This window comes from Mustela nivalis (genome assembly GCF_964662115.1).
Source record: "Mustela nivalis genome assembly, chromosome: 13".
In the NCBI taxonomy this organism is placed as follows: domain Eukaryota; kingdom Metazoa; phylum Chordata; class Mammalia; order Carnivora; family Mustelidae; genus Mustela; species Mustela nivalis.
The window spans coordinates 17,053,120-17,078,714 of NC_139032.1; the positions used below are offsets into that span (position 1 = coordinate 17,053,120).

Here is a 25,595-nt window from a genome sequence, read left to right on the forward strand (position 1 = left end):
GGGGAAAAAGGAAGAAAACAAAGAGAAACTCAATACAAAATATTTAGGGATGATTTGGAGTGGCAGGTGTTTGCTTTTTTTTTTTTTTTCCTCAAAGGACTTACTGAAAATAAATCATGCAAGTTTTTTATGCCAGAAGAACCTGGTAAGTCACAACCTCCCCCCACAACCCCCGTTGTCAAGGCTTTCTCTAAAATGTGGAATCTGTTTATTTTTTTTTAACAAAGCTGTTTCTGGAAGCATTTTACGCCTCTTGAAATGATCTAGGGAGGCAACAGACACGTGTGAGGGCTCGTTTCTGAAGTAGACTAGGGAACATTATTGCATTCGGGGAATAAAGGGATCTACCTAGTTCTCTTGTGGGGCAAATCCGCCATCTGCCTGAAATAAATATCTGATAAGTGCTGCATTGCACGAAAGGGGTCAACAATGAAACAAACAAACAAACAAACAACAAAAAATAAAACAAAAAACACCCCCCCCAAAAAAAACACCAAATAAAAATCAAACCACAATGCTTTCTAGAGGCAAAGAATTTGTTTCAAAGGGGTTAGCCTACTTGATCGAGATGGATTCTTAAAACCGAAGATAAGGTTGTTTTTAAGAAAGTCTTGTGAGTTCCCAATTATCTAGAAAATAGCTTGAAGACCTCCTGAGGCCACTCTCTGCTGCCTATTAGTGAGCCTGTCTAACTTCCTAGCACCTACCAGAGAGGCAAGCTCCGGCCAGGATGCTCCAAAGAAGAATTTCAGCCATGAACACAGAAAAACACCCTTTGAAAGCGGTGATATGGGAAAGATCTGTGGATTTCGCGGGGACCTGACTTCCTGGCCCTTCCGTCTGCACACGGCACAGTCTCCTGTGTTTTGCTGGTGGGATCTGTAGCAGCTGACGGGTTCCTTCGTGCAGCTTTGCAGTAAAGCCACTGGTAGCCCCGGCTGTCTGCCCGTTTCGTTTACAGGAGTGCAAAATGGCTTTCCTTTGAAATGCCCTCAATGCTCCCACTTATTAGAGTGGGGCCTTGGCCGAGTTACCTATCTTGCCTAAATGTCTATGTCTGTATCTGTAAGAGAGAGTACTCCTACCGCTCTCAAGCCTTGCTAAGGATTCAGTCTCAAGTGTTTTCAATTGCGAGGAGGAGTAGGGACTTCAGTTGCAGCAGAATACTAGAGGTAGTAGCTCAGGGTATTTTGGAAAGGGGCCCTGATAAAAATCCAAGAACAAACAAACAGAACACTTACACCGCGATGCCCGTTCTGAAATACCTCGTTTTCCACTTTTTTTTTTTTTTAAAGATTTTATTTTTAAGTAATCTCCACATCTATTGTGGGGCTTGAACTCACGATCTCAAAATCGAGGGTCACATGCTTCACTAACTGAGTCAGCCAGGTGCCCCCACGCTGACTTTCTGGTAAACCTTCTTGGGTTCTAGAAATGTATCCCTTCAACTCTTGGTAAACAAAAAACTGAAACACAAAAACCTATTTACACAGTTTATGGAAGAAGCCAGAGATAGTAAAAAAATGGCTGATTTTTGAGTAAACACAGGAAACCACATGATGATTAATTTTTGAGACATCAGTTGTCCTGTGGGACCCATGAAGGTACCAGCAATCCTCCTAACCGAAGCTTCTCCAAACAGTACCACATCCCCCGGATCGGATACACTTTTTATTTATGTAAAAATACCTTAAAAGCATACACAAGTTTTAGGACACAAACGGACAAATAAAATCCAAACTTGAAAGGGGAGGAGACAAGCACCTGGAGATACTTTTGAAAACAGAAGTCTTTGGGGGAAAAATTTACCTTGAATCAGAATTACAATACAAAAGGAATATTCCTCCCTTGTGAGCAGGGGGCTGAGACTTCTATAAGCAACTTTCCAGGGAGACATAGAAACTACAGGCCGTTTTGGCTTCTCAGATGTGTCAAACGAGGTTCCTCAACAACGCATCTGACAATATTGTTAAATGCTCAACACAGACTCTTGTGTTTTCTGCAGGCAGATGGGGTATAGGCGTAACTTCGCCAACTTTCTCTAAACGGAGAAGAGAGGGCCGCATTTCATTCGAATCTTGGCTTGACTGAGCGGCTTGAAACAGCCTTTACAGGTCGTCCCTTCCGTATATTCGCTACAGAAGGGGTAAAATGCTTCCACGCAGGAGCCAAAGGTAAATGAAGCCCCTTATTCTTATACTAACGAAAGCCAGAAATCCAGGGCTAGAAGTGAGCGTAAGAACTTCTTGGCCACTCTTGCCCCCCAGCCTGGATCTTCCCCTTTGCGCTGGGATCAGGTGCCCGGTAAGGGCTTGGGAAAGACCAGGCTGCAGACAAGGGAAGCGAGGTGGAGTCTGTTCTAAGCAGAGGGAAGTAACATCACCCTTTGCAGCATCTCCTCCCTCCCCCGTGCCCAGCCCTGCCATGAACCCCAGCAGAAAGCAGTGCTTTGCCCTCCCCGCAACCCCCTGAGCCCTACATACAACCAAGGAGCCGAACACACAGGACAGGCGGAGTGGGTAAGCCCGCAGATGCCACAGCCTGGGCCGGTGAGCGACAAGCCCTCTGCGCGGGCCTAGGACTGCAGGCCTAGGACTCTGCTCTAGGGGGCGCTGTTTTGCGGCGGGAGAGGAAATTTGCGGACGAATGAAGGTGGCCAAAGGGACTGTTTGCGCGTTGCAGAACTTGGGTGGGGCAGTTTGCTTGAAGCAACTGTTGCCTTCATCTCAAAGGGGTGGGACAGGTGAAACCTTCAGAAAAATAGCTGTGGGATTTCCAAAGGTCCCCTTATGGGGGCCCTTACTCTTTTGTGGGGACCTTCTCTCTGGGCTTTTGGTCCATAAACTGCCCTGTCAGGTGGTCGCAGCCCCTGCAGAGGGGCTGCCCTATGATTTTCCATCCTTGCTTCGGACCTTGAGGGAAAGGAGGTCCAAAGAGAACACAACACAGGAGCGGACATGTTTAAGTCCCATCTTTGCCCCTCCTGAATTCCCCGGTAGGACTGCGTTCAATTCTCCACAACTCAGATGGGATCAGCAGCCCTGGGCCGGAGGGCCAGGTTCCCTGGGAGGAGCACGCTTCAGTCCCTGAAACTGACAAGTCTGTTCCCTTAGGCAACTGAGTTTGTCCTTCTCCAGTCTAACCGAAGTTAGATCAGAGGCTGCACAGCCATTCCAGAAGGATGACCACCTCTCTCAGATTTCAAAACCCCTGGCTCTGGAACTGCAGACGCCAATTCCCAGCTCTGGGACATTTTTACAACTGTAAAACGTGGGACAGGTGGGACAGGTCCGATCATCTCTCTAGGCCACTCTTTCCACAGCTGTAAAATGTACCTCCTAGGCTTATCTTGAGGCTAAAAGTCAGGTGACCTGCCTGAGGCTTTTCACACAGACCCGGGCTAGGGGTCAGCACTCACTACGTGTTTGATTTCCATTTCTCCCAGGATGAGGCCCCCTGGACTAGCTCATTCCTAAAGCTCCATCTAGACTCCACTGTCTCCTGGAATTTTCCAAACAAGGACCTCTTCTCCCCCTCCACCACAATAGGAAGTTCAAAAGGAAGGGCCAACTTTCACTAATTAAAATAGATGATGTAATTCGGAAAGCTGGGTTGCATTCCTTCTGCCCAAATGCTCTCACATCTGGCTCTAATATTCCTTTTCTGCTCATTTTTGGATTAGAAAATGGAATGCCAACTAGATTTAAGCTGTCTTTGAGGAATGTAATAGTGATCACGAAAGAGACGGTGTGAAGCTGGCCCACTTCTCTTATAAGGTTCTGATGTGAGAAGTAGAGAACCTGAGAGCCGAGCATCTGAACCGAGTTTACCCAATCCTTGGTGTATTTTTGTTTTCTTTCAGAGCCCAGCCATACAAGGCTACCAGTCACCACACAGATGTTATGGATGGTGAATTCTTACTCCTTCTCCATGGAAGACATTTCTGGATCATTGTAAAGGCAGCTAGTTCTGAGTGCAAGGAGAAAAACAAAACAGGGAGCAGGTAAACATTTTCTGCACTGTTACCACTTTGAAAGCACACCAGACACCGGCATATTAAACTGTTTGATGTTGTCTCATTGCTAATGTGGAACAAAGCTGCACCTGATTCTTTTACCATTGGTTTTGAAACGTAGTAACAGCCCATGATTTAGAAGCATAAAAGGAAGATTGAAATTCCAAACTGCTCCAGTGGTCTCTTTTGGTCTTGTTACTTTTTCCAGACTTTTCAATCTGTCTTATTCGGAGAGCATGCTATTGCAAATTTTTATTTGGAACCCAAATAACACACTTTATACACAAAGGACAGTCCCTCTCAAGCAGCCTAATTTTATTTGCACTCGAAAAGTTAATTTTCACTTTGCACAAGAATGAGGATTTTCCTAGACACTAGAAGAAAAAATGCCAGTGTCAGCTTTCCCTGTTACAGAGAAATAATAGGACACTTACTACTATACTGTCGAGCTGTGTTTAGGTAATAGGAGGGAATCCTAAGATTAACCTAAACTGGATGTGTCCAGAAAGAAAAATGTAACTATATGAAATAATGAAATGAGTTTTCTTATGATGTATAAAAGTGTTTGTGCTTTTGGTGTCATATTAGCTGCTTCTGATCTTCCGTATTGGTGGGATTCCTCTGTAAGCAAATTTCACCATGTGTTTTATATTACTTTCTGATCAGTACATTTCAACTTTTCCTTTGACCCCTCTGGTCATATTGGATTGGCAAACAAACTATTTAAAGAGATTTTGTGATCTTTTTCTTTTTAAAAAACATTTTACTTATTTATTTGAGAAACAGAGAGAGGGAAAGAGAGAAAGCGAGAGCATGAGAGTAGGGGAAGGAGCAGAAGGGGAAGCTGGGGGAGGGGGAGAAAACTTCAAGCAGATCCATGCTCGCCATGGAGCCAGACCGGGGGCTTGATCTCAGGACCCTGAGATCACGACCTGAGCCAAAACCAAGAGTCAGATGCTCAATCGACTGAGTCACCCAGGAGCCCCTCTACGCTCTTTTTAAATGAAAGAGTTCCTTTTCTTTTTTTTTTTTTTTTAAGATTTTATTTATGTATTTGACAGAGAGAAATCACAAGTAGATGGAGAGGCAGGCAGAGAGAGAGAGGGAAGCAGGCTCCCCGCCAAGCAGAGAGCCCGATATGGGACTCGATCCCAGGACCCCGAGATCATGACCTGAGCCGAAGGCAGCGGCCCAACCCACTGAGCCACCCAGGTGCCCCAAGAGTTCCTTTTCTAATGTGGATTCTTTCATTAGATAATACATCTGTCTGAACATAAGAGGGTCAGTTACTCACATCAGGCATTTAGTTGAGATCGTGGAAGGCGATCTCCCTGGGAAGGACAGACCGCCTCCCTCCCCACCCCCAACCCTTCTCCCTGGTGGTCAGGTATTTTTATGGACGTTATTTGGTAACTTGAGTGAACAAGGACAGTGAGGCAAGTGTTGAGAGTAGGCTAGAAATCCTAGCAAATGGAATCAAGAAAAGGCATTCTTCTGAATCTAGCTTTTCTGCGTTTTTTTTTTCCTCTTTTAACTTTGCATACTCCTTCCAATGAAAACAGCAATTTACAATCCATTTAATACTGTCGCTCAAAGGCGGCTGATGGATTCTTTACCAGTTTCAGAATAAGCATGGCTCTCTATACACAACTAGTCCTCCCCACGTATTTTCCTTCCTGTACAGGTGTCAAGTTTAAAGGAAAGCATAACTCAGCATGAAGAAATCACCTTCTGAAAGTCAGCTAAGAGTTGGTGTGTGAGTACATGGGGAAAAGGTGAACGTTTGAAAATAAAGCAAAACAGCAGAAAGAGAGGTTTCGTTCCCTGACAAGGAAGATGTTTGCCTTTGGTTAGAACCAGCCTGAAGCTTTTAAGTAGAGGTCACATGGAAGGACAGGGTGTGTCTTAATAGAAAGAACCTGGGTTACCTGGTTTCTAGAACCTAACCACAGGTCGCAGTGATCATGTTTTCTGAATCCCCAAATCATCCTACAGAGTCTGTCCAAGGGCGTGGGAGCCACTTCAGAGGCCGAAAGGTAGTTAAGGAGCTGTAGTTGGTAGGCCGAAATGGTTAGGTTTCCAGGCATTGCAGTCCTCTGCGGGGCCAACAGAGGAAAGTTCTTTCCCCTTCCATTTTCAAGTGGGCAAATGTATTTCAAGTCCTCACGCATGTAATGTCACCATCAAAAGAAGGAGGATCAGCTAGAGGGGGGTTTGGTCAGGCAGCTTACCCACGGAACCCCTAGCAAGAGCAAAGCCTCCCAAGAGGTGCAGATTCTCAGAGCGTGGTCCTCAGCCGGGCAGCCTTGGTGTCCCAGGAATGGGTCCAAATTACAGACTCTCGGGCCTGCCAACTCAGGAGCTCTGAGCCGAGCGCGGGGACACCGTGTCAGAGCAAGTGCTTCAGGTGATTCTGCTGCGCAGTCAAGTCTGAGAACCACTGCTCCGCCGTGATGAACTTAATTTTATGCACGTTCATCAATTTACGCAACGGAAATTTACGGAGCATCTATTATGTACTAGGCATGCTTGGTGCTTCTGTCGGGGAGGAGCTCAAGTCATCTCAGGACCAGCGGACACCAAGTGGATGCCTGGGGAGGGAGCGTGAGGGGGTGGGGAAGAGAAGAGAGGGAAAGCTCGGAGAGGACGGAAGAGAAAGCTACACAGTAAACCCAAAATGATAGCAGCAAGGGCAGAAATATGGAGGGAGGGAAAGTCCATTGAAGGAGGCAAGATTTATGGTAATAAGGAAAGAACATGGCAATATGAGTTTATAATGGGCTTGGCTGGAAAATTACTGTTTTTCCTCTCCTCAGTCTTTTTTTTTTTTTTAAAGTATTTATTTATTTATTTGACAGAGAGAGGTCACAAGGACACAGAGAGGCAGGCGGAGAGAGAAGGGGAAGCAGGTTCCCTGCTGAGCAGAGAGCCTGATACAGGGCTTGATCCCAGGATCCTGATATCATGACCTGAGCCGAAGGCAGAGGCTTTAACCCACTGAGCCACCCAGGCGCCCCTATCCTCAATCTTTAGTCTCGAAAACACCTCCTTTAATTTTATAAATAAGTTATCATCCTTAAAAAAAAAATTGAAAGAGAAACTCATTGCTCTTTCTGTCTCTGGGGAATCTCCTGACACCATGCAAATTGAGTGCAGATAGATGCTAACAGGGCCTGCTACGCCAACATCTGGGTCCTTTGTTCCTAATTTTCTTTTCTTTTCCAACTTCTGGTTTGAGTCAAAGACCGAGAAGATTCTGTTAGAGTAGAAATTCAAATACTTTTTATTGTTAAGTGTAAGCCGGTGTCCGTTATCTTGAAAGAAAACTAAAAGGTAGGAATATTTTAATAGGAAACTACATTAATGCCAATGTTTCTAAGGCAAAAATCTTTCCTTTAATTGATTAACTAATTAACTAACTTCAGTCTTTTTTTTTTTTTTTTTAAGTGAGCTCTATGCCTAATGCAGGGCTTGAACTCACAGCCCTGAAATGAAGAATAGTGCTGTTTTGAGTCAGCTAAGTTGCCCTTTTCCTCAAATTTTAACCTGAAAGACCAGCTCTACAGACAAATAATTCTAGAGATTACCTGCACTGAAAATGTGCTGTAGGAAAAAATAAAATCTCAATTAATTGTTCTCAGGAGGAATGGGCATTTATACTCATACAGAAAATAAAATCTTATTTATTCAGAATTTATAGCTCTTTGGACGTTGCCTGGGTTTCTCTTTTTGCAATATCTTTTAAAACGGGAAATAGCTATAGAATTTAACAGTGTAAGCAACATTTTAAATGGAGAAGCTTTAATATAGTAAACATTCCAAATAGTGCTCGTCTACATTTGACATATTGGGTCAGAAAAATTAGTTTTTGAACTTGGAAATAAGAAGAGGAAATTACTGGGTTTTCTTTCAAAGTAATGCTGAGTTGATTTTTTGTCTATGGGCTATTTGGGGGCAAACATAAGTGGCAGAGGTTAACTTGTACAATTTTTGTCCAACAGAGATGCAAATAATTTCTGTCCAGTGAGGAAAAGACAATCCTTACAGTTTATTTCCCTGCTGGACACTGATGATTTTGTACCTAAACTAGTCATTTTTTTTTTTAAAGATTTTATTTATTTATTTGACAGAGATCACAAGTAGGCAGAGAGGAAGCGGGGGAGGGGGGCGGTGGAGAGAGCAGGCTCCCTGCTGAGCAGAGAGCCCGATGTGGGGCTCCATCCCAGGGCCTTGGGATCATGACCTGAGCTGAAGGCAGAGGCTTTAACCCACTGAGCCACCCAAGTACCCCTAAACCAATAATCTTATCCTAACATTCCTTGATAAATCACCCAATGAAATCTAGTTTCCTAAACGTTCTTTGAGCTGGTTTTAACACTTCACTGGTTTCTTCATTAAATAATTAGTTGAATAAAATCACTGGCATGTATTCATTTCATAGTTGCATTTAAGTTAAGATTTTGCCTTTCTGAAAATTATACTTTAAGAATAGTGAGTAATAATTTTTTTCCTATTCATCCAAGTAGCTCAGAAGCATTGTTTTGTTAAGCAATACTTCCAAGTCACTAAATAACGTGCTTAAAAAAATCTCAGAGAGTGGCGAAACTGGTTCTAGAAAAATATTCCAAATTTCGACATGTCATCATTTCTCTCCATTAGTATGAATTAGTGAGCTTTTTGTTGGCCTCAAAATATCTAACAATCATGTGATGTTATGTTATGTGGCAATGTGTTCCTGGGCTGTGGTGCCAAAAATTGCATGTACATTAAAAAAAAAAAAAAGAAAGAAAGAAACCACAGTAACAAAGGCATTCCTTAAGATGACCAAGATCCCAGGGGAAAATAGATGGTGGTGGAAATACCAGAAATTGTATCTATCGTGGGACAAAGGGAAGATTTCAAGTGCAGCATTATTTTCAGGATGCAGGAATAAAACACCAGGCATGCAGGTCCTCCCAAATCATTCCTGAAATGCAAGCCAACATCAGGCCAGCTGCTGAACGAAAACCAAGTCTTACTTAGCTGCTTCTGATGCTTCCCTCAGTTCTTCATCCAGTCTGCACGAGCAAAAATTATCGGTGTAGAAAAGAAACAAAAAAGAAGCAAGCACAGCGTGAGAGAGTCACCCGGCAAAGCGGAGCCAAACATAAGTGGAGCATATGTGCTTTTAGAAACCATCCTTTGGAGCACCGAGACGGGCTCCTCCTGTTAGACATGGTGCCATGCCCTCCCCTTCGGTGTTTCTGTGTGTTTACTTTGCAAAGTCCTTCCTAAAAGTTGCAAAGAGGTGAGAAACATGCGGGCTGGATAAAGCCAAAAACATCCACATCAGTCTGTGGGGTAGAGTTAGAGAGAGCTTTAGCAGCCTGGGCCAGGTCAAGGGCAGATCGGATTTAGTGGGTTTCACTTGCAGATCAGGCTGACCTCAACAGCTTTACACACAAGACAAAGACCCAGAATGGTAGACTACAAGGGGCGGATAGAATGACCTCTTGCTCTGGTAGCATGTTGAGGTCACCCACGGGGAGGACACTGGTGCACACACACAGAGGGTCCAGCGTGAACTGTAGCTCGGGAGATTTTACCTCACACTTCTCTTATAAGATCTCTCTTCATCGTACCTTACGAGACAAAAAATGAATGCGTTGAGGAGAACGAGCACACAGATGGAGAAAATGTCAGAGAAAATGGTTTAAAGAACAGTCAACACACGAGAGCAAAAGCCTAACTCCCCTCCATGCCCCCCAAGAATAATCAAATTGCCTTTGGGGAGTAGACTTAATTTACATTGGATATAATCGATGATTTAGAATTCGGAATGATAGACAGCCAATCCTCATTATTTGCAGATACTGTGTTTGCGGATTGGCCTACTTATGAAATGTTTATCTGTAACCCCAGAATGCACACCGTGGCACCTTTGTGGTCACTTGCTGACTTTCGCTGATGGCAAAATATTTGAGTCCCTTGTTTTGCACATTCCCAGCTGAGGTCGAATACGACAAGGCTCTCGTGCTGTCAATAGGCATTCTACCAGCCCTCTCTTTAGTGCCATGTTTTCCTGGTTTGTGCTTTTTCTTGGTGATTTTGCCACTTAGAACAGCCTCTAAGCATAGTGCTTAGGCTCTGACTGTGTTCCCCAGCACAGGAAGGCTGTGAGGAGCCTTATGGAGAATGTATGTGTGTTACAGAGGCTTTGTTTAAGCAGGAGTTATGGCGCCGTTGGTCGTGAATTCAATGTTAGTGAGTCAACAATGTATATCAGATACGGTGTCTTTAGACAGAAACACAGAGAGAGCAAGGTTATGCATTAACTGGCTCATGAAAATTCACCAAATGTTTGCAGAAATCTAGCCTCGGATTTCCCCTAGGAACAACGGTTCGGTATTCGCCACTCAGGGTTCTAGAACAGCACTGCCACAAATACCAAGAATTGACTGTAATCCGTGATGAGAAATCGGATTCAGATTGGGCACATTTTTCTCTCATTTAAGCCCTTTGATGACAGGCTCCAGCCTAGCTGAATACTGGTTTTGGGACTGGCCAAGACCAAACCCCCTGAATGTTACTCAGTAACAGGAAGGGGCCATGGCTCGTATCAATTTGAAAATGGTATAATGTGAAAATGAGACAATGGTGGCCGGGAACAGGAGTGGCAGAACGGACACGCCGAGAACACGGATTGCACAAGACAGGAGAAAGCATGGAGGTTCGGGGAGGACACACGGTTGTCAGTTTCTTCCAGACAGAACCCTTCCTCTTGAAGAAACTTCTCCTGAACGGGAACCTTTGAAAAATGATGGGTGGCGATGAATGAAAAGTGCCCTGGACAGGTTTAACTTCTCATTTAAATGGTCCCAGATGATCGTCCCTTACAGCAACATCAGTATGATAAATAACATTCTGGACTGCCAACTGAGGCCAGGAGGCTTCCTGAAGGCATTACGTACATTGTCATTCAATCCTTGGGACCTTTCTATGAATCGCTCCCTACTTCCCCATTTTCTGGCTGCTGCAACTGAGACATGGAGTTTCAATAGGTTGCCTGAAGTCTTAGAGACTTCCAGGGACAAGAGGAAAATTCAGATCTAATGCTAAGTCTCCAACACCCATTCCCTTCTCTTTTTCCAGACACGTAATCTCCTGAGCCACCCAGATGCCCCTCCAGTTACTTTTTTTTTTTAAAGAGTAGGAGTAGCTCTAGAGATGGGGATGCACCTTTCTGAGGCAGCAGGACAGAGCGGTGAGGTAGACTGGGTATGGGAGGCCCATAAGCGGACGAGCATCGAAGCCATGGTTACCATGATAGAAACACTGCTTGATTCGGCTGAGTCAATGGGCAGTTGTGAGCCAAATCACTATCCTGTGTTCACCTCGAATCAGCACAAGGAAAACCAAATGCATTTGTTTCTGAGCTTTGACTTCAGACAGATACATTAAGGGAGGTCGAGGAAACTACTAGAAAAGGGAATGGGAATTCCGGAGCCAGGCCGACCTAGGGTGAATTCAAGTTCCATCTCATCCTTGCTCCTACTTACACTTTGCCTAAGTAACGTTTCTTTACTATTAGCTTCCTCGATGTGTAGAAGGGGGTTTACTGTGGAGATTAAGCACATAATATAAACAAGCATGTCTATGTCCGGCAGAGCATTGCCACTAAAGGCGAGTCCTTTCCTTCCAATTTCTTTTCCTTTTTTTTTTAATCTAATTTTTTTTTAGTCAAGGGACTCTTTTTTGGAAGTTCAAATCGGAAGGCCCATTTTGCTATCCATCTTATGGAGGAAGAAGGGGTCAGGGTTGGGGTGGTGGTATCCTTATCTGTTCTCTTTGAGCTCATGGTTAAATTCCTCCTATTTTTAAGCAAATAATAATAAAAAAAAAAAAAACGAGTGAATCAGACACAGTGGAAGAAAAGCACAATCCACAGAAAACAATGGTTCTTTGCAACAATGAACTAAAAGGAGGGTTCATTTGTCAGTATCCCTATTTTTAAGTCTCAGCTCCAAGTGGTTGGTATTCACTGTTACTTATTATTTTCACAGCATGATTCAGGGACCTTCAGTCTCCATGCTTATTCCCAAGAGGCTGCAGCTACAGTACCCTGTTCTGAAGAAGGGGGTCCTCCCTAACCACACCACCTACCACTCTGCCTTACCTTTCACCTGAAGGGAACCGTGAAGGAAAAGGATGTAGGGCAAAACAGGAAAACGGTAGCCTCCCCCCTCCCCTTTTCCCAGGGTCACGTGGGTACGTTCCTTTCTCTAAGGCAGTACAGAAACCAAAGCAATGCTCAGACCCAGCGGTGTCTATGAGAGTGGGAGACACAGGTGACAGGTTCACAGATGAATGTTACCTTCACGCCGACCCCCAAATGGTAGCCAAATTCAAGGTGAAGTGAGCAAAAATCAATAACCCCAAGAGAAGACTGTGCGAAAGGATCTCAAAGAACAGAACAGTTCTCTATGGGTTATGAGAAAAAAAAATCTATTTATTGGAACACACTTAATATTTATTTTAAATAGAAGATCATGTCATTTTCCTAGTATTCCAAAAAGTTCTTTCCCAACCTCCCTCTCCAAACATGCAGTATTTCTTACCAGTCTTGGAAACCATCCAGACTTACTTGATGATGCTCTCTGGAATATGGATACAATCCATTGGGATCAGCTCACTGAGTTCTGATAAGCTATTGACATATTTAATTTTACTGCTGAATTTTGAACTAAAAAGAGAAAAGAAAAGAAAAAAGATACCATTAGTGGCTACTTCATCCCTCCTAAGGCTATTGCTTCTTGCAAATCCTGAAAAATGCAACACCTTGGCCCAGCAGTTACGAAAAAGAAAGACTACATATTTGAGTAGCTACAACATACCAGATACTGTTTTAAGTGGTTTATATTTATTAACTCACTGATTTCTTCTTATAGCCCAATGACGGAGATGCTATTCTTTTTCTGTCTTTTTTTTTTTTTTAAGATTTTTAAAATGTATTTATTCGACAGAGAGATCACAAGTGGGCAGAGAGGCAGGTGGAGAGGGGGGGGGGCAAAGCAGGCTCCCCACCAAGCAGAGAGCCTGATGTGGGGCTCGATCCCAGGATCCTGGGATCATGACCTGAGCTGAAGGCAGAGGCTTTAACGCACTGAGCCACCCAGGTGCCCCTTCTTCTCTGTCTTTTAAAAAGTTGCTCCTAGTGGTCTTTTTAAATTCTTTTTCATTTATTTTAAGTAAACTCTGCTGCACGTAGGGCTGAACTTGAACTCACAATCTTGAGATCAAGAGTCACACACTCTACTGAGTCAGCCAGGTGTCCCATTATTTTGTTTTTAAAGATAAGGAAAAGTCTAGACACAGGGAATTAGTTAAATATTTGCTCAAGGTCTCACCTTCAGTAAGTGGCAGAGGCTGGATTCAAACCCGGGCAGTTTGACTGGAGTCTATACTCTTTTTTTTTTTTAAAGATTTTTATTTATTTGACATACAGAGAGAGAAATCACAGGTAGGCAGAGAGGCAGGCAGAGAGAGAGGAAGAAGCAGGCTCCCCGCTGAGCAGAGAGCCCGATGAGGGACTCGATCCCAGGACCTTGAGATCATGACCTGAGCCGAAGGCAGAGGATTAACCACTGAGCCACCCAAGCGCCCCTCATTTTTTTTTTTTAAGTTTTTCTTTTAGTTCCAGTTCTTTAACCTACAGTGTTAAATTCATTTCAGGTCCACTATAGATAGAGAGATTCACCCTTCCATACATTACCCGGGGTTCATTGAAAACACCTGCACTCCTTACTCCCCATCACTGATTTCACCCATCCCCCGCCCAGGGTCTACACTCATAACCACACATCGCATGGCACCCGGTGGGCTCCTGCCACTCTCCATAGTCATTGGCTTATGGTTTGTTTGGCTTTGTTTGCTTATTTGTTTTTACCAAGCAAAAATTTTGTCATTGGTTCTTTCAGAATTTACCAAGGTTGATCTGTTTTTAAAGTATATGTAAACTCATTTACTTCTTAAGGTTTTAGCTTAAATATTTTTAGTTTTTTTCTTCTTTTAAGTTTTAGCTGGAGAGTTCATGCCAGATGTTCCAGTGTTCAAAACATGTTCTGTAGCTGAATCTGAATTACAAACAGCTCTCATCTAAACATTATGTTAGAAGTGTGTACATGTACAGAAAACAACATGAAATACTGCTGACACTGATCTAGGAATTTGCCTCTGGGAAGGGAGGGAGGAACAGGAACTGGTTGTTGTTGAAGGAAAAACTTGATCTTATCCTTAATAATTGGATTTTTAAAAAAGATTTTATTTATTTATTTGAGAGAGAAAGAGAGTGAGAGAGAGCATGAGAGGGGAAAAGTTGAGAGGGAGAAGCAGACTCCCCATGGAGCTGGGAGTCCGATGTGGGACTCAATCCCGAGATTCGGGGATCATGTCCTGAGCTGAAGGCAGTCACTTAAGCAACTGAGCCATCCAGGCAGCCCTGATTGGGTGCTTTATAAGAAGAAGGCATTTGTGTACTATTGCAAACTAATTTTTAAAATGGATCATTCCACTCGAAAGGGAACTTGACCAAGTCCTGAACTTTCGTGAAGAGTTCCCTACGAAAAGACCTCCCCCAGTCTACTGACCATGCTGAGCCGTCTGCCCCTCCCTCTCCATTCAACGACTGTGCATTCTAGAAGGAAGCAACTGCAGGGTCATTTCTCTGTTTCTCTTTCCCATGTACTTGCAGCTTGACCCTGGGCCACTGGCTGTGACTTGTGAATAACTTTGTCTCTGCACAGTCACCTGTAGGCTGATAAGTCGTGGGTGAACACACACCACCAGTGATAAGCTTGCTGTGTGAGGCCTCTTCCTTCCTCTGGACGTTCTGAGCTAAACTCAGGTTCTGAGCTAAACTCTGGTGTGGGGGGTGGGGGGAGCCTCCAGCTCCAGGGTAATGTTCACTAGAATGTACAGCTCTCCAAACACGCCATATTGTCTCCTTGGTGTGTCTGTTCCTGTCTGTTCTACCTGGATTCAGCTAATCAGTCCTGTGGTTCTACCTGGGGTCAGCTAATCAGTCGTGTCGGTTCCACCTGGGGTCAGCTAGCCAGTCCACTCGGTTCTTCAAAGCTCACCCTGATGGCTCATTCTTCTGGAACGCCTCTCTTGATGCGGACTCTCATCTACTCTCCCGTCACCCCAGACTCACCTGTGCCCTGAGTTACACGCCCATCCTGCTTCAGTGGTACCCTGCACTGTAACTGCTCCCCTGTCTGCCTATGCCAACTGCTAGGTCCTGAGCTTCCTGAGGACAGCAACAGAGCTAATGAATCTCTCGATCTCCACTCCACATTTAAAAAAAAAAATGAATTTCCCATCTACCTCTATTATAGGGAAAGACCTAGAATACATCTTAGTGACCTCTTTTTTCAGGTCTAAGAATTGGCTATGCTGATACAGACTGACTCGCAGGGGGATCGCCAAGGAGGGTCTCACAGGATGAGACTGTAGGATACAATGTTGGTTTTTTTTTAAATTTTATATTATTTATTTGAGCAAGAGGCAGAGTGAGAGAGCATGAGAGGGGAGGTCAGAGGGAGAAGCAGACTCCCCATGGAGCTGGGAGCCCGATGTGGGACTCGAACCCAGGATTCCAGGATCATGACCTGAGCCGAAGGCAGTCGCCTAACCAGCTGAGCCACCCAGGCGCCCCCCCTGTAGGGTACAATGTTTAAGTGCTTGAAATGTGTTTTCTTTGCAGGGAGGCGGACAATTGGGTTCAAAGCCCGAGTCTTTATTACATTAGACCTGGGGTTGGCAAACTATAGCCCATGGGCCAAAGCCAGCTTGCTGACTTTTTTTACAGTTCTCCAGCTACGAACGGTTTTTACATTTTTAAAAAATATTTGAAAAAGTATCAAAATAAGACTACCTTATGGCATGTAAAAACTTTTAAGAAATTCAATTTCAGTGTTCCTGTATCATGGTGGCCTGGAAGACAGCCACACTTCCTTATCTACACGCTGCCCGTGACTGCTTTTGACCGAGCATAGGAGCTGAGCAGCCGTGACTGAGACCAGATGGCTCACACAACCTAAAATGGGTACCATCCGATCCCTCACACAACGGGTTGGCTTGCTCTTGCTGTAGACAATTTACCTGACCTTCCTAAACCTCAGGGAGGTTTCCTATATAAGGGAAACAGCAAACAGGCCCTGCTTAGAGGACAGTTGCTGTAAGTAAATGAAATAATGCCTGCAAATACTTGATAAATGTAAGCCACTGTTTTCTGTAATTTACCACGATACTATTTGCTGTAATTTTATTATTGTTGCTAGACTTATTATCTTGAAGCTCCCTTCAATAAATAAATAATTCAATAAATTATATTGAAGGGAGCTTCATATATATAAATAATAATAATTCAAATAATAAATAATTATTTTTGGTATTATTACAGAAATATTTGGTTATTTATCAAGAAACTTATTTGTTTTATAGCTATAACGCCCAGACTATTACATAGATGTCAGTGAATGAATACAAACACTAATGTTTTCTTTTTTTACCCATTAAACTCAAAAAAATTTTTTTTCTATTTTTAATTAATCTTAACATCCAAGGTGGGACTTGAACTTACAATCCTGAGTTAAGAGTCACATGCTCTACTGACTGAGCCAGCCAGGCTTCCACCATTACACTTTATTTTTTAATATTTTATTTATTTATTTGATAGAGAGAGATCACAAGTAGGCAGAGAGGCAGGCAGAGAGAGAGGAGGAAACAGGCTCCCCCCTGAGCAAAGAGCCTCATGCAGGGCTCGATCCCAGGACCCTGAGATCATGACCCGAGTCAAAGGCAGAGGCTTACCCCACAGAACCACCCAGGCTCCACCATTAAACTTTTTATAATTCTTCAGTGTACATTGATTCCTACACCCCTATCAAAGCATTGTCTATTACTAAAATAAATGGTTTTTTGTATGCCTTACATATTTCATATTATTTTTAAAAGCAATTGAACAGAGCTTGCTTTGGCAGCACATATACTAAAGCAATTGAACACAGTATGGTAAAGAACTAAACTTTGCCAGAGGGAAACTAGGTTGAATGATGCCTCTCAGTTGTTGGCAGTAGGAGACAGAAATGCTGTATCTCAGTAAAATGCCCAGTGAACAAAAGGATGGATCTGGAAGGCACAGGAAATTCTACGTAAAAAAATGAAGTTTTTAAACTTTCAGTTGTTTTCTTTTTTTTTTTTCCAGAAGTGATCAGAGTGTTTCTTAGAAATTCATTAGCAACTCTGAAACAGAAAACTTTCAATTTATCTATTCTGCATCCGGATGTTGGGTAAGACTGTATTTTATCCGAAAGTGCTCTAGGGAATACATACTGTCCCTTTCATTTAGCTGTTCCAAGTCTTTTTTTTTTTTTTTTTAAGATTTTTATTTATTTATTTATTTGTCAGAGAGAGAGAGAGAGAGAGAGAGAGACAGAGTGAACACAAGCAGGCAAAGTGGCAGGCAGAGAGAGGAGGAAGCAAACTCCCTGCTGAGCAAGGAGCCTGATGCGGGGCTCGATCCCAGGACTCCAGGATCATGACCCGAGCCCCAGGCAGCCGCTTAACTGACTGAGCCACCCAGGTGTCCCTAGCTGTTCCAAGTGTTGCCACATTATGAGGCGTGTTTTATTTTTCTTTGCTTCCCCAAAACGTAAGGTTATATGGTATCTAATACAACAGAGAAGGTAAATAACTATTCACGGAACCAAGAATCTGCATAGGAAATCAAAACAAGCTCTCAAAATGGCTGCCCAGCCTCTTTCCCTAAGTTTGCTGGCCTATATGATATTTGTTCAGAAGAAGAAGAATCAGGACAGCCATTGTTTCTGATTCTGTCCTTGGTTTGTCTTTATTTTCCATTATTGTGTGATTCTGCCTTTTCTATTCTCTACAAAATACCCTATCACTTTAAAGGTATTGTGTACCCATCTGGAATGTGGCACGGAATTCCCACCACTTCATCTGTGTTATAGCAAGTAATAAAGAGGTAATGTTTTGTAATATTGGTGAAAATTAGTCCTTATAATAAAATAATGCTCATTCTTACTTAAGGTTTCTTGCTAGCTAGTCCAAAATATCTTTCCAGGAAAGCCAGAGGCAAAATATGTCTTCCTAAATCCTACCTCAGTTTATGAATTCTCGTTTATAGGACATATTTTAGAAAACTACTAGTAGGACTTCTACTTTTTCTATAACAACAACATACCTTATACATACCTTATAAAAGGTCGTGTCACAGCAAGGATTGTTCTGATGAACCAAGATGGATGAACAATGATGAATGATTTCAAATTCTTCCGCAACCTGTTTTTTAAAAAAAAGTTAAAAGAATTACTCATAACCCATTTCTAGCAGGAGTTAAAACAGAAAGTATATCCCCAAATAAGAATATTATACTACTAGAGAGTTCTAGGTAAGTTACTATTACCTGATGGGAAGGTACAGAATGACCATGCTTAATTAAAAAATACTTTCTGAGATCCCATTTGTAACTTGTATGATGCCAACCTCGTGTTCCCATAGGAATCCACGTAAAAATAGAATGGTCGTATTTCCAGAGTGCTTAAATCTAGAACTATCGTGGTATATTTTTGCTTAACAACACTTTTCATTTTTGCTAGCATTATCTTTACTATTTTGAAAAGAGCACACTCTTACTAGCAACTTAGCCAGTTTATTGGACTGACGAAACCTTGGTGTCTTCTTCTGTATTATGAAACAACTGACAGTGTATCGTGTGGTTGTCTGGCCTTCGGGTTACCATTTTGACATTCTTGACATTCGGGGATGCTTTTCAACATTAACAATGCTACTTTATAAATGTTTGGATCATTAGATGGAACTTCATTAATATAAGATCACACAAGGAGCCACATTTAAGCAGATGCCGCCTTTATCAGAGACACCGTAAATTTGTAGGTTTATGACAATTTTCCTGTATATAACATATTTTGTTCTAGTCGAGCCAGTACCGATGGAAGTAAAGCATCTTGGGGAAAAGGTGCACCAAGGCACCAAACGGACTAGTGGTTAACTTGAATGATCAGCGAATAATGAAACAAGAGTATGACAGTTGCCCAAACCAAAACAGTCCCCAGACACAGAAACGGCATCAAGGTCAAGTGAAACTTGTAGCAAAACTTGAAACTTGTCATGTGAAACTGGTTTACCAGCATAAATCGCATGTCCATGTGGCAAAGAGATGTTCCCTACAAACATCTACAAAAATTTAGAATAGACTTGGTCATCAGGTTTGAGATGACAACATCCAACAAAATCTGGATTTATTTCAGATTTGGGCCATCGAGGGACACTTCTCTTAATATTTTTATACATTTATAATTCACTATCTGCACAAATGAGTATTCATCAAATGTGATCACATTCTTGGTAGATGACCGGGAATTAGAAATGGGAGTTACTGAGGAAGTCAAAACAGGGATTAAATACTGGAGCCCACATACCGCCTGTCAATCATCTGGTAGCATTTCTTCATCCAGCCCAGCCCTGGCATCTTCCGTCTTGGGGTTGCTCCATTCAAGTACACGATCATATAGTCCTCAGCTACCATCAGCTCTAAAGTACTTATTACATATCTGATCACAGGAAGGAAGAGGAGTGTTTTCATTTCCCACGTGAAACAGTCATCTTATTTATACTCTAATTATATAACTTTTAAATAATAGGGAGTATGACATTGAACAATGGTTGTGCTTATTACCTCTTTACCTTGAAAAGATTGCAGTTTCCTAAGATTATCTCTCTGAGAGTGAGCATTGCTCATTTATTTGTACAGTTATCTTTTTTTTTTTTTTTAAATGCAGGTACACTCAAAAAATGTGTGGGTTAGAACCTAAATTTCAAAAATATCGACAATGTTATCATATACCAAGGTCCCAAGTGAATGATATAAATGAACCTAGGTTTTCATCAGCCTCAACAAGAACATGTTATCAAGGAACAAAAGTAACACTTTACCCAAAGGAAATGTTACAGAATTTTAGAGCGCAGGCAAAACTGTGTTTCGTTTTGTTTTCAATTCTTTCTGCTGACCAAAGAGCTCTTTTAAAGGTTTTAGCCTCTTGAGCAATATTCCTTGACAGAGAGTTCATTGACTTTTCATCAAAGGCTGAGAATATTCTACATCCTCTGTTTCCTCCTCTTAAAGATGCTCTATCTGACATGACATGCCCCAGACATTCACTCCAAGCACTTTGTCAGAAGTATCACTCACAGGAAAAGATTTTCCATGACATAGTGGTAATCCGCCCGACTGCTGTCTGGCAGAAAACAGGCAGCAAACACAATGATGGCATTTAGGCCGTCCCCATAGTAGCCTGGGGGACAAACAGAAAGACATTTGTAACCGGCTGAAAGCTCTTAATAAGGTAAAATTTAACCTAAAGGACAAATCTGGAAGTCTTGACAAGTGTGTGTAAATGGATGTAATGGGTATAATCTTTGAGTATTATGTACACTATACTTCCATAGGTATAAACACATAAACTTACTTTTCCTTAAGGCATATGTTATATAGTCTTACATATACAGTGTGAATATATTCACATATAGTATATCCGCTTATTACGGACAATTATGTGTTGCACATTGTCATGAACAGAAAATACAAACACTCAACCTACCAAAGGATGGGAATTTTGACTTACAGATTTCTAATTTATGTAATGCTTCTGTCCTTTACTGGCTGAGGGGTTCTGTTTGATTCTCTTCAGCTTTTTTTAGTTTTAGACTCTGGCTAATTTAAAGGGAAAGGTTAGTCACCGAACCACAATATAATCAGAGGCATGTACTCCAGGGACTATAGACTTGTGGGCTGAGAAGGAAAGCACCTTTATTTTGATTTTTGAGGACTGGTTTACTTGCCTGTAGCATCCCTAGGGTCTCCGGATTCAACAGATACTGCAGGGACACACGGAAAGTTCTGGCCAGGCCTAAAAATTCAGAGCCCTGTCTTTTTAAAAAGGAGCAAACTCGTAAGAAGGGCCTGGTTAAAGCTGACCTCTCTCTGAGTTTTATGAAACTATATGCTTTGGGGAAAACTTGAGAATTTCTTCCTGATAACATGGACAGGGAGTGGAGGTGGAGGTCTACTTGCTTTTGATGCTGAGAAGATAAAAGATAAGTGTGGAACTCCTAAGAGTCATGGAAAATGTAGGGACCTCTCAGGACACTTATGCACATCTGAAAGCTTTGTCCCATTCTTTTAAGTGCTGTTTTCCCTCAGAGCTCATCTTTGAAACTCAGGGCAGCTGTTGGTCAAATCCCAAAAGGTAATGCATGGAATCTCACATGTCTTTCAGGCTTAAAAATGGAAGCAATGCACCATCTTCATTATTTATTTATTTATTTATTTGAGAGAGAGAGAGAAAGAGAGAGCGCGATTGCATGTGCACCAATTGGGGGAGGGGCAGAGGGAGAGAGAGAAAATCCTAAGCAGGCGCCACGCTCAGCGCTGAGCCCGGACACGAGGCTTGATCTCACGACTCTGAGATCAAGACCTGAACCCAAGTCAAGAGTCAGCCACTTGACCGACTGAGCCACCCAGGTGCCCCACTGTGTTTTTATTTTTTTAATATCCCTTTTTCAGCACTTGGCATTTCTGTCCTATAACTCAGTTCTGGATTTCAGGATGATTAAGCAGAGATTGCCTTAGAGCTCTGAGGAGGCGGACAGGACACACCCGCCAGCCTGATCAGAACTCAGTGCGTTTCATTTTTTTTTTTTCCCCAGGACTCTAAATACCCCTCTGGTGATTACATGGCAGTAAACTACCGGCTGGATAGGGGCTTGGATGGGCTTAACTCTTGAAAAGCAGTTTAATAAGCTGTTCTCTACAAAGATAGAGAGCACGACACTACCACAGAAGAGGTGGGGAAGAGTGATACCAACTAAAAATACATCCAATTATGGGTTTGTGTGTGTGACTCATCTGAGGTGGTTGTGCACAGTGTTTACGCTCTATGTCTTAGAAGATGCTACCTAGTAAGTCTACACCTGACACGTTTTTGCAAACCCAGACTGGGGTCGCTTCCCTATGGATTATCAGACCAAACAACTGCATTTAAGACGATTCATCACCGAATGAAATCCGCAAAGGGTAAGGTGACTTCGCTCTGCTAAGGCTAATACCACAAAGGGACGCAATTTAGACTCAGCACAATGACAAGGACCGGGTCCATTCAAGGAGATGAGAGACGTAATGAATCCAACTAAAGAATGAATAGAGAAGCATCCTTTCAAAAGCATCTTTCTAGCGGGAGCTGCCTGGCCCCAGGGTGTCAAGGTAATTTCAAGATCATGACCGCTCAGCTACTTTGATTTCTTTTTCTGTTTCTGGAGAATTCCTAAGAATTTTTTTTTTTTTTTAAAGGACTGTCTGAGGTTTACAAACAGTACTTCAGAAGTCATCTTAAATGGCATTTCAGCTTTGTTTCAATGTGCCTGTCCTGGAGCACTGGGGTGTCACATTCGTTCAGGGTCACGTGATCGAAGGAATACTGAACGATCAGCTCGTCACTTCATTGGTCAGTGGGTCATTATCTCCACCAGGAAAGCCTCTTTCTAGAAAACTTCCTGAAGCTGACAAATGAGGGTGGATTTTTGTGCTTTTGGGCAGAAGAGCTATAGGAAGGGAGGAAGAGGCAAAAGACAGAGGAAGGGAACAGGAGGAGGTAAGACGTAAGAGATCAGAAGGAACTAGAAGAAAAAGATTTCTTCGTGGATTTCTTCACAGCTGCCTTCAAGGGGGTCAGCTAAGCCAGTGTCTATGATAAATATGCAGCTTACTCAGGAGAAGTTGGCTTCCAGCAGCTGAGTAATTCATCTGAAGTTTGTTTTTGTTTTTTTTTTTAAACACGTATTTCACCTGACTCTCTGCTCAGTGACCAGGAGGTGAGTTCGGGGTGTGAGCGCAGGGGTGCACGCGCGATCCCACCGCGGGGCCTCATGAGACCCTCTGCGGCGGTGATGCAAACCTTACCTGAGGCAGAACAGAGAGGAAAGGGACGTAACACAAGTTTGCTGGCCAGCAAATGGGATGGAGAGAGAAGGGAAGATGTCACAGTCTCAACCAACACATACACACACACACACCAGCCTGCAACTCTTCTCCTCATTCTTTCCGGGGCCATTGGTCCGGGAACACTGCGGAGAAGTTACCTGAATCTCCTATAATGAAATAAGAGAAGTAAAGAAACAAGAAAGGAAACTTCTCATTATAATGCTTTGGTGTGACCATCCTAGGTTATTTAAATGCATCCTCTGTTCCAAGGTCAAAAAAGCCAGTTTCTGGCCTCCACATGACCCCACACTGTCCTCCACCAAACCCACCCAGACCTCTCTTTGTTCTTTATGGAGGCAGATAACAGAAATATTGCACATGGGCTCATAAGAGGTGACACTGGCTTTGAGATCACCCTCTTTTGACTGATGAAGTAATCGAGGCCCCAGAAGTTAGGTCATGTACCAAGGTCACAGAGTAATTAGCGGCCAAGACAAGTCTTGAACTCTGTTCTTCTATATTGCACACAAGGCCTCTTACAACAGCTCCTATCAAGGTCACGAAAGCCAAAGGCTGAGTTATGTGTCCCCACACGACTCTCATGCCTGTTCCCAACTGGCAGGGACACTTGGCAGAGCCTGGCTTTGTACTCAAGTGAGGCAGCAATTTTCACCAACCCCGTCTTGCAGTCATGATGCACAGGGCACCGTGCTACTGTCCCTTTCCTGTTGGCCTCAGTGGGAAAACCTCATCAGGGCAAAATGCCAGACACCCAGATGGGACCCATGCCCACGAGGACGCGCTCCTTCCTAACTGCTCGTCAGAAGCCAGGATCACAAACGCAGCTGCCTGATGACCACTAAAGCCTAAGAAAGTGGTGTCAGCTTCCAACACAGCAGGCCGAGCTTTGGCAAATTCTGAAGTCCGAGTCTTTCCCTACCGAGCACAAAAGCTGCTCAGGGGGTGTCTGGCTCCCATGCCGCCCGGGGGGGTGGGTACAGCCCGAGGGACACTCATGCAGGCCAGCGCCTGGAGAAGGTGGGGGCACAGCTGGGAAGAGGAAAGGCGGCCTTTGCTTCCACACAAGCTGGACAGTCACACGGACAAAACCGAGCTCGCGGACACAGAATGGAGGGGGAGGGGAGCGGATGCCAGGGAGGGGGTGGCCGGGAGGGAGGGCACAGCAAACCAGGTTATCCTTGAGGGGTGGGCGGGATCGTCACAAAGAGTGTGGGAGGCAGAAGCAGTGGCTTGGTTTTGACCCCAGCGTGTTGATAATAATCACTCTTTCCTGATTTGGGAAACAGATCAGGGGATGGATGGGCTCAACCCACGCCCCCCAACCCACCCACTTTCACCCTGGTTGGAGGAACAAGCAGGTGCCTCCAGGAAACAGGGAAGCCGTGAGGTCCCTTCTTCACAACAAAGGGGGTCTTCACATAGACCAGAGTGGCAAACATTGATACAAACTATCACCAGATGACTCGGATTTCCTTTGACTTTTCCTAGAGTTTTTGACCTTCTTTTTTGAATGGGCACAGGCTACTTTTATAGTCGGCCTCTGTTTTGTTTTATTTTTAATTCCAAAAAGCAAACAAACCAAAAATAGCCAATGGGTGGTGCTAAGGAGGGGTGAGCTTCTGGGAAGATCCAGGATGATGTTCAGGTTGTGGTTTTTGTCATGAAGACGAAAGGGTTGACTCCGGGTCCCGTGGTCTGTCCGCTTGAGCAAGAGCAGGCCAGCTCTCATTCTGTGGGGCTATGGAAAAGTCTCCCTTAGAGGGAACAGTCTCCAGCCGCACAGCGGCTATCATGGGGCCATATTACCATTTCAGGTCACAAAAAGTGAGCCAAGGCAAAGAAAGGTCATGGCCAGGGGTACCTATGGGCATTTTTCTTTCGCTCTCAAGGTGGGGGTCCCTGGCCCGATGCTGATACTTACGTGGAGGGAGCAATGCACAGGTGGAAAATGGAAAATCGGCTGGTGGAGGGAAGTTTGATTGAAAAAAGGAAAATGTCCTTCGGCTCGTTAGAGAACAAAAGCTATGGGTTTAATGCAGCACCAAGATGCTTATTTCCCTGAGGAAACAACAATTGCCTTGTCAGCTTACGCTTTTTCTGGAACAGCTGAGTGTTTAGGGTGGAGCCTCAAGCCTGCAGGAAAGGAGCGCATGCAGCAGAAAAATAAATAAAAAAGCCGTTCTCTGAAGTCACCAACATTAAATGTGTTGCTTGTGCTTCTCTGACTTTTTGTGACTCCAAAATTAACCAACGTTCCTGGTGCTCCTAAAAAGCACTGGAAATATGGAACACGGGTTGTTGGGGTTTTTTTCCCCCTACCCCTCTCCTATGTCCCTCCCTAGGCAGGTGGAGGCTTTCACCGGAAATGCCTGTTGTCAGGCCCGGATGTGAAGGAGTCAATAGAAAAGCCAACTTCAGGTACCGGAAAAATGACCAGGCTGAGTATGAAGAGATCTCTGAAAGCTCCTAAGAGGATTCGAAAGACCGTTTTGTTAT

The 25,595-nt window shown here is 43.5% G+C and overlaps 1 protein-coding gene and 1 long non-coding RNA gene across 7 annotated transcripts in view; one reads left to right on the forward strand and one right to left on the reverse strand.

Moving 5' to 3' along the window:
- LOC309845958 lies at nt 1-25,072 on the forward strand. The gene is made up of 3 exons (XR_014301621.1): nt 1-2,174; nt 3,863-4,003; nt 21,809-25,072. It is a non-coding gene; the product is annotated as an uncharacterized lncRNA (long non-coding RNA).
- The window catches only part of PRUNE2 (prune homolog 2 with BCH domain), a 260,295-nt gene that overhangs the window by 2,829 nt on the left and 231,871 nt on the right, over nt 1-25,595 (reverse strand). Inside the window, exons 13-19 of one of the 6 annotated variants that reach the window (XM_082694458.1) lie at nt 20,292-20,394; nt 19,522-19,653; nt 18,275-18,361; nt 12,639-12,737; nt 9,601-9,636; nt 9,034-9,072; nt 3,922-3,969 (exon numbers count right to left, since the gene is read on the reverse strand). In XM_082694458.1, coding sequence (XP_082550584.1) covers nt 3,922-3,969; nt 9,034-9,072; nt 9,601-9,636; nt 12,639-12,737; nt 18,275-18,361; nt 19,522-19,653; nt 20,292-20,394 — 544 coding nt within the window. The remainder of the gene's footprint in view (nt 1-3,921; nt 3,970-9,033; nt 9,073-9,600; nt 9,637-12,638; nt 12,738-18,274; nt 18,362-19,521; nt 19,654-20,291; nt 20,395-25,595) is intronic. The other 5 variants (XM_082694459.1, XM_082694460.1, XM_082694461.1 and 2 more) reach the window with 5 other exon arrangements.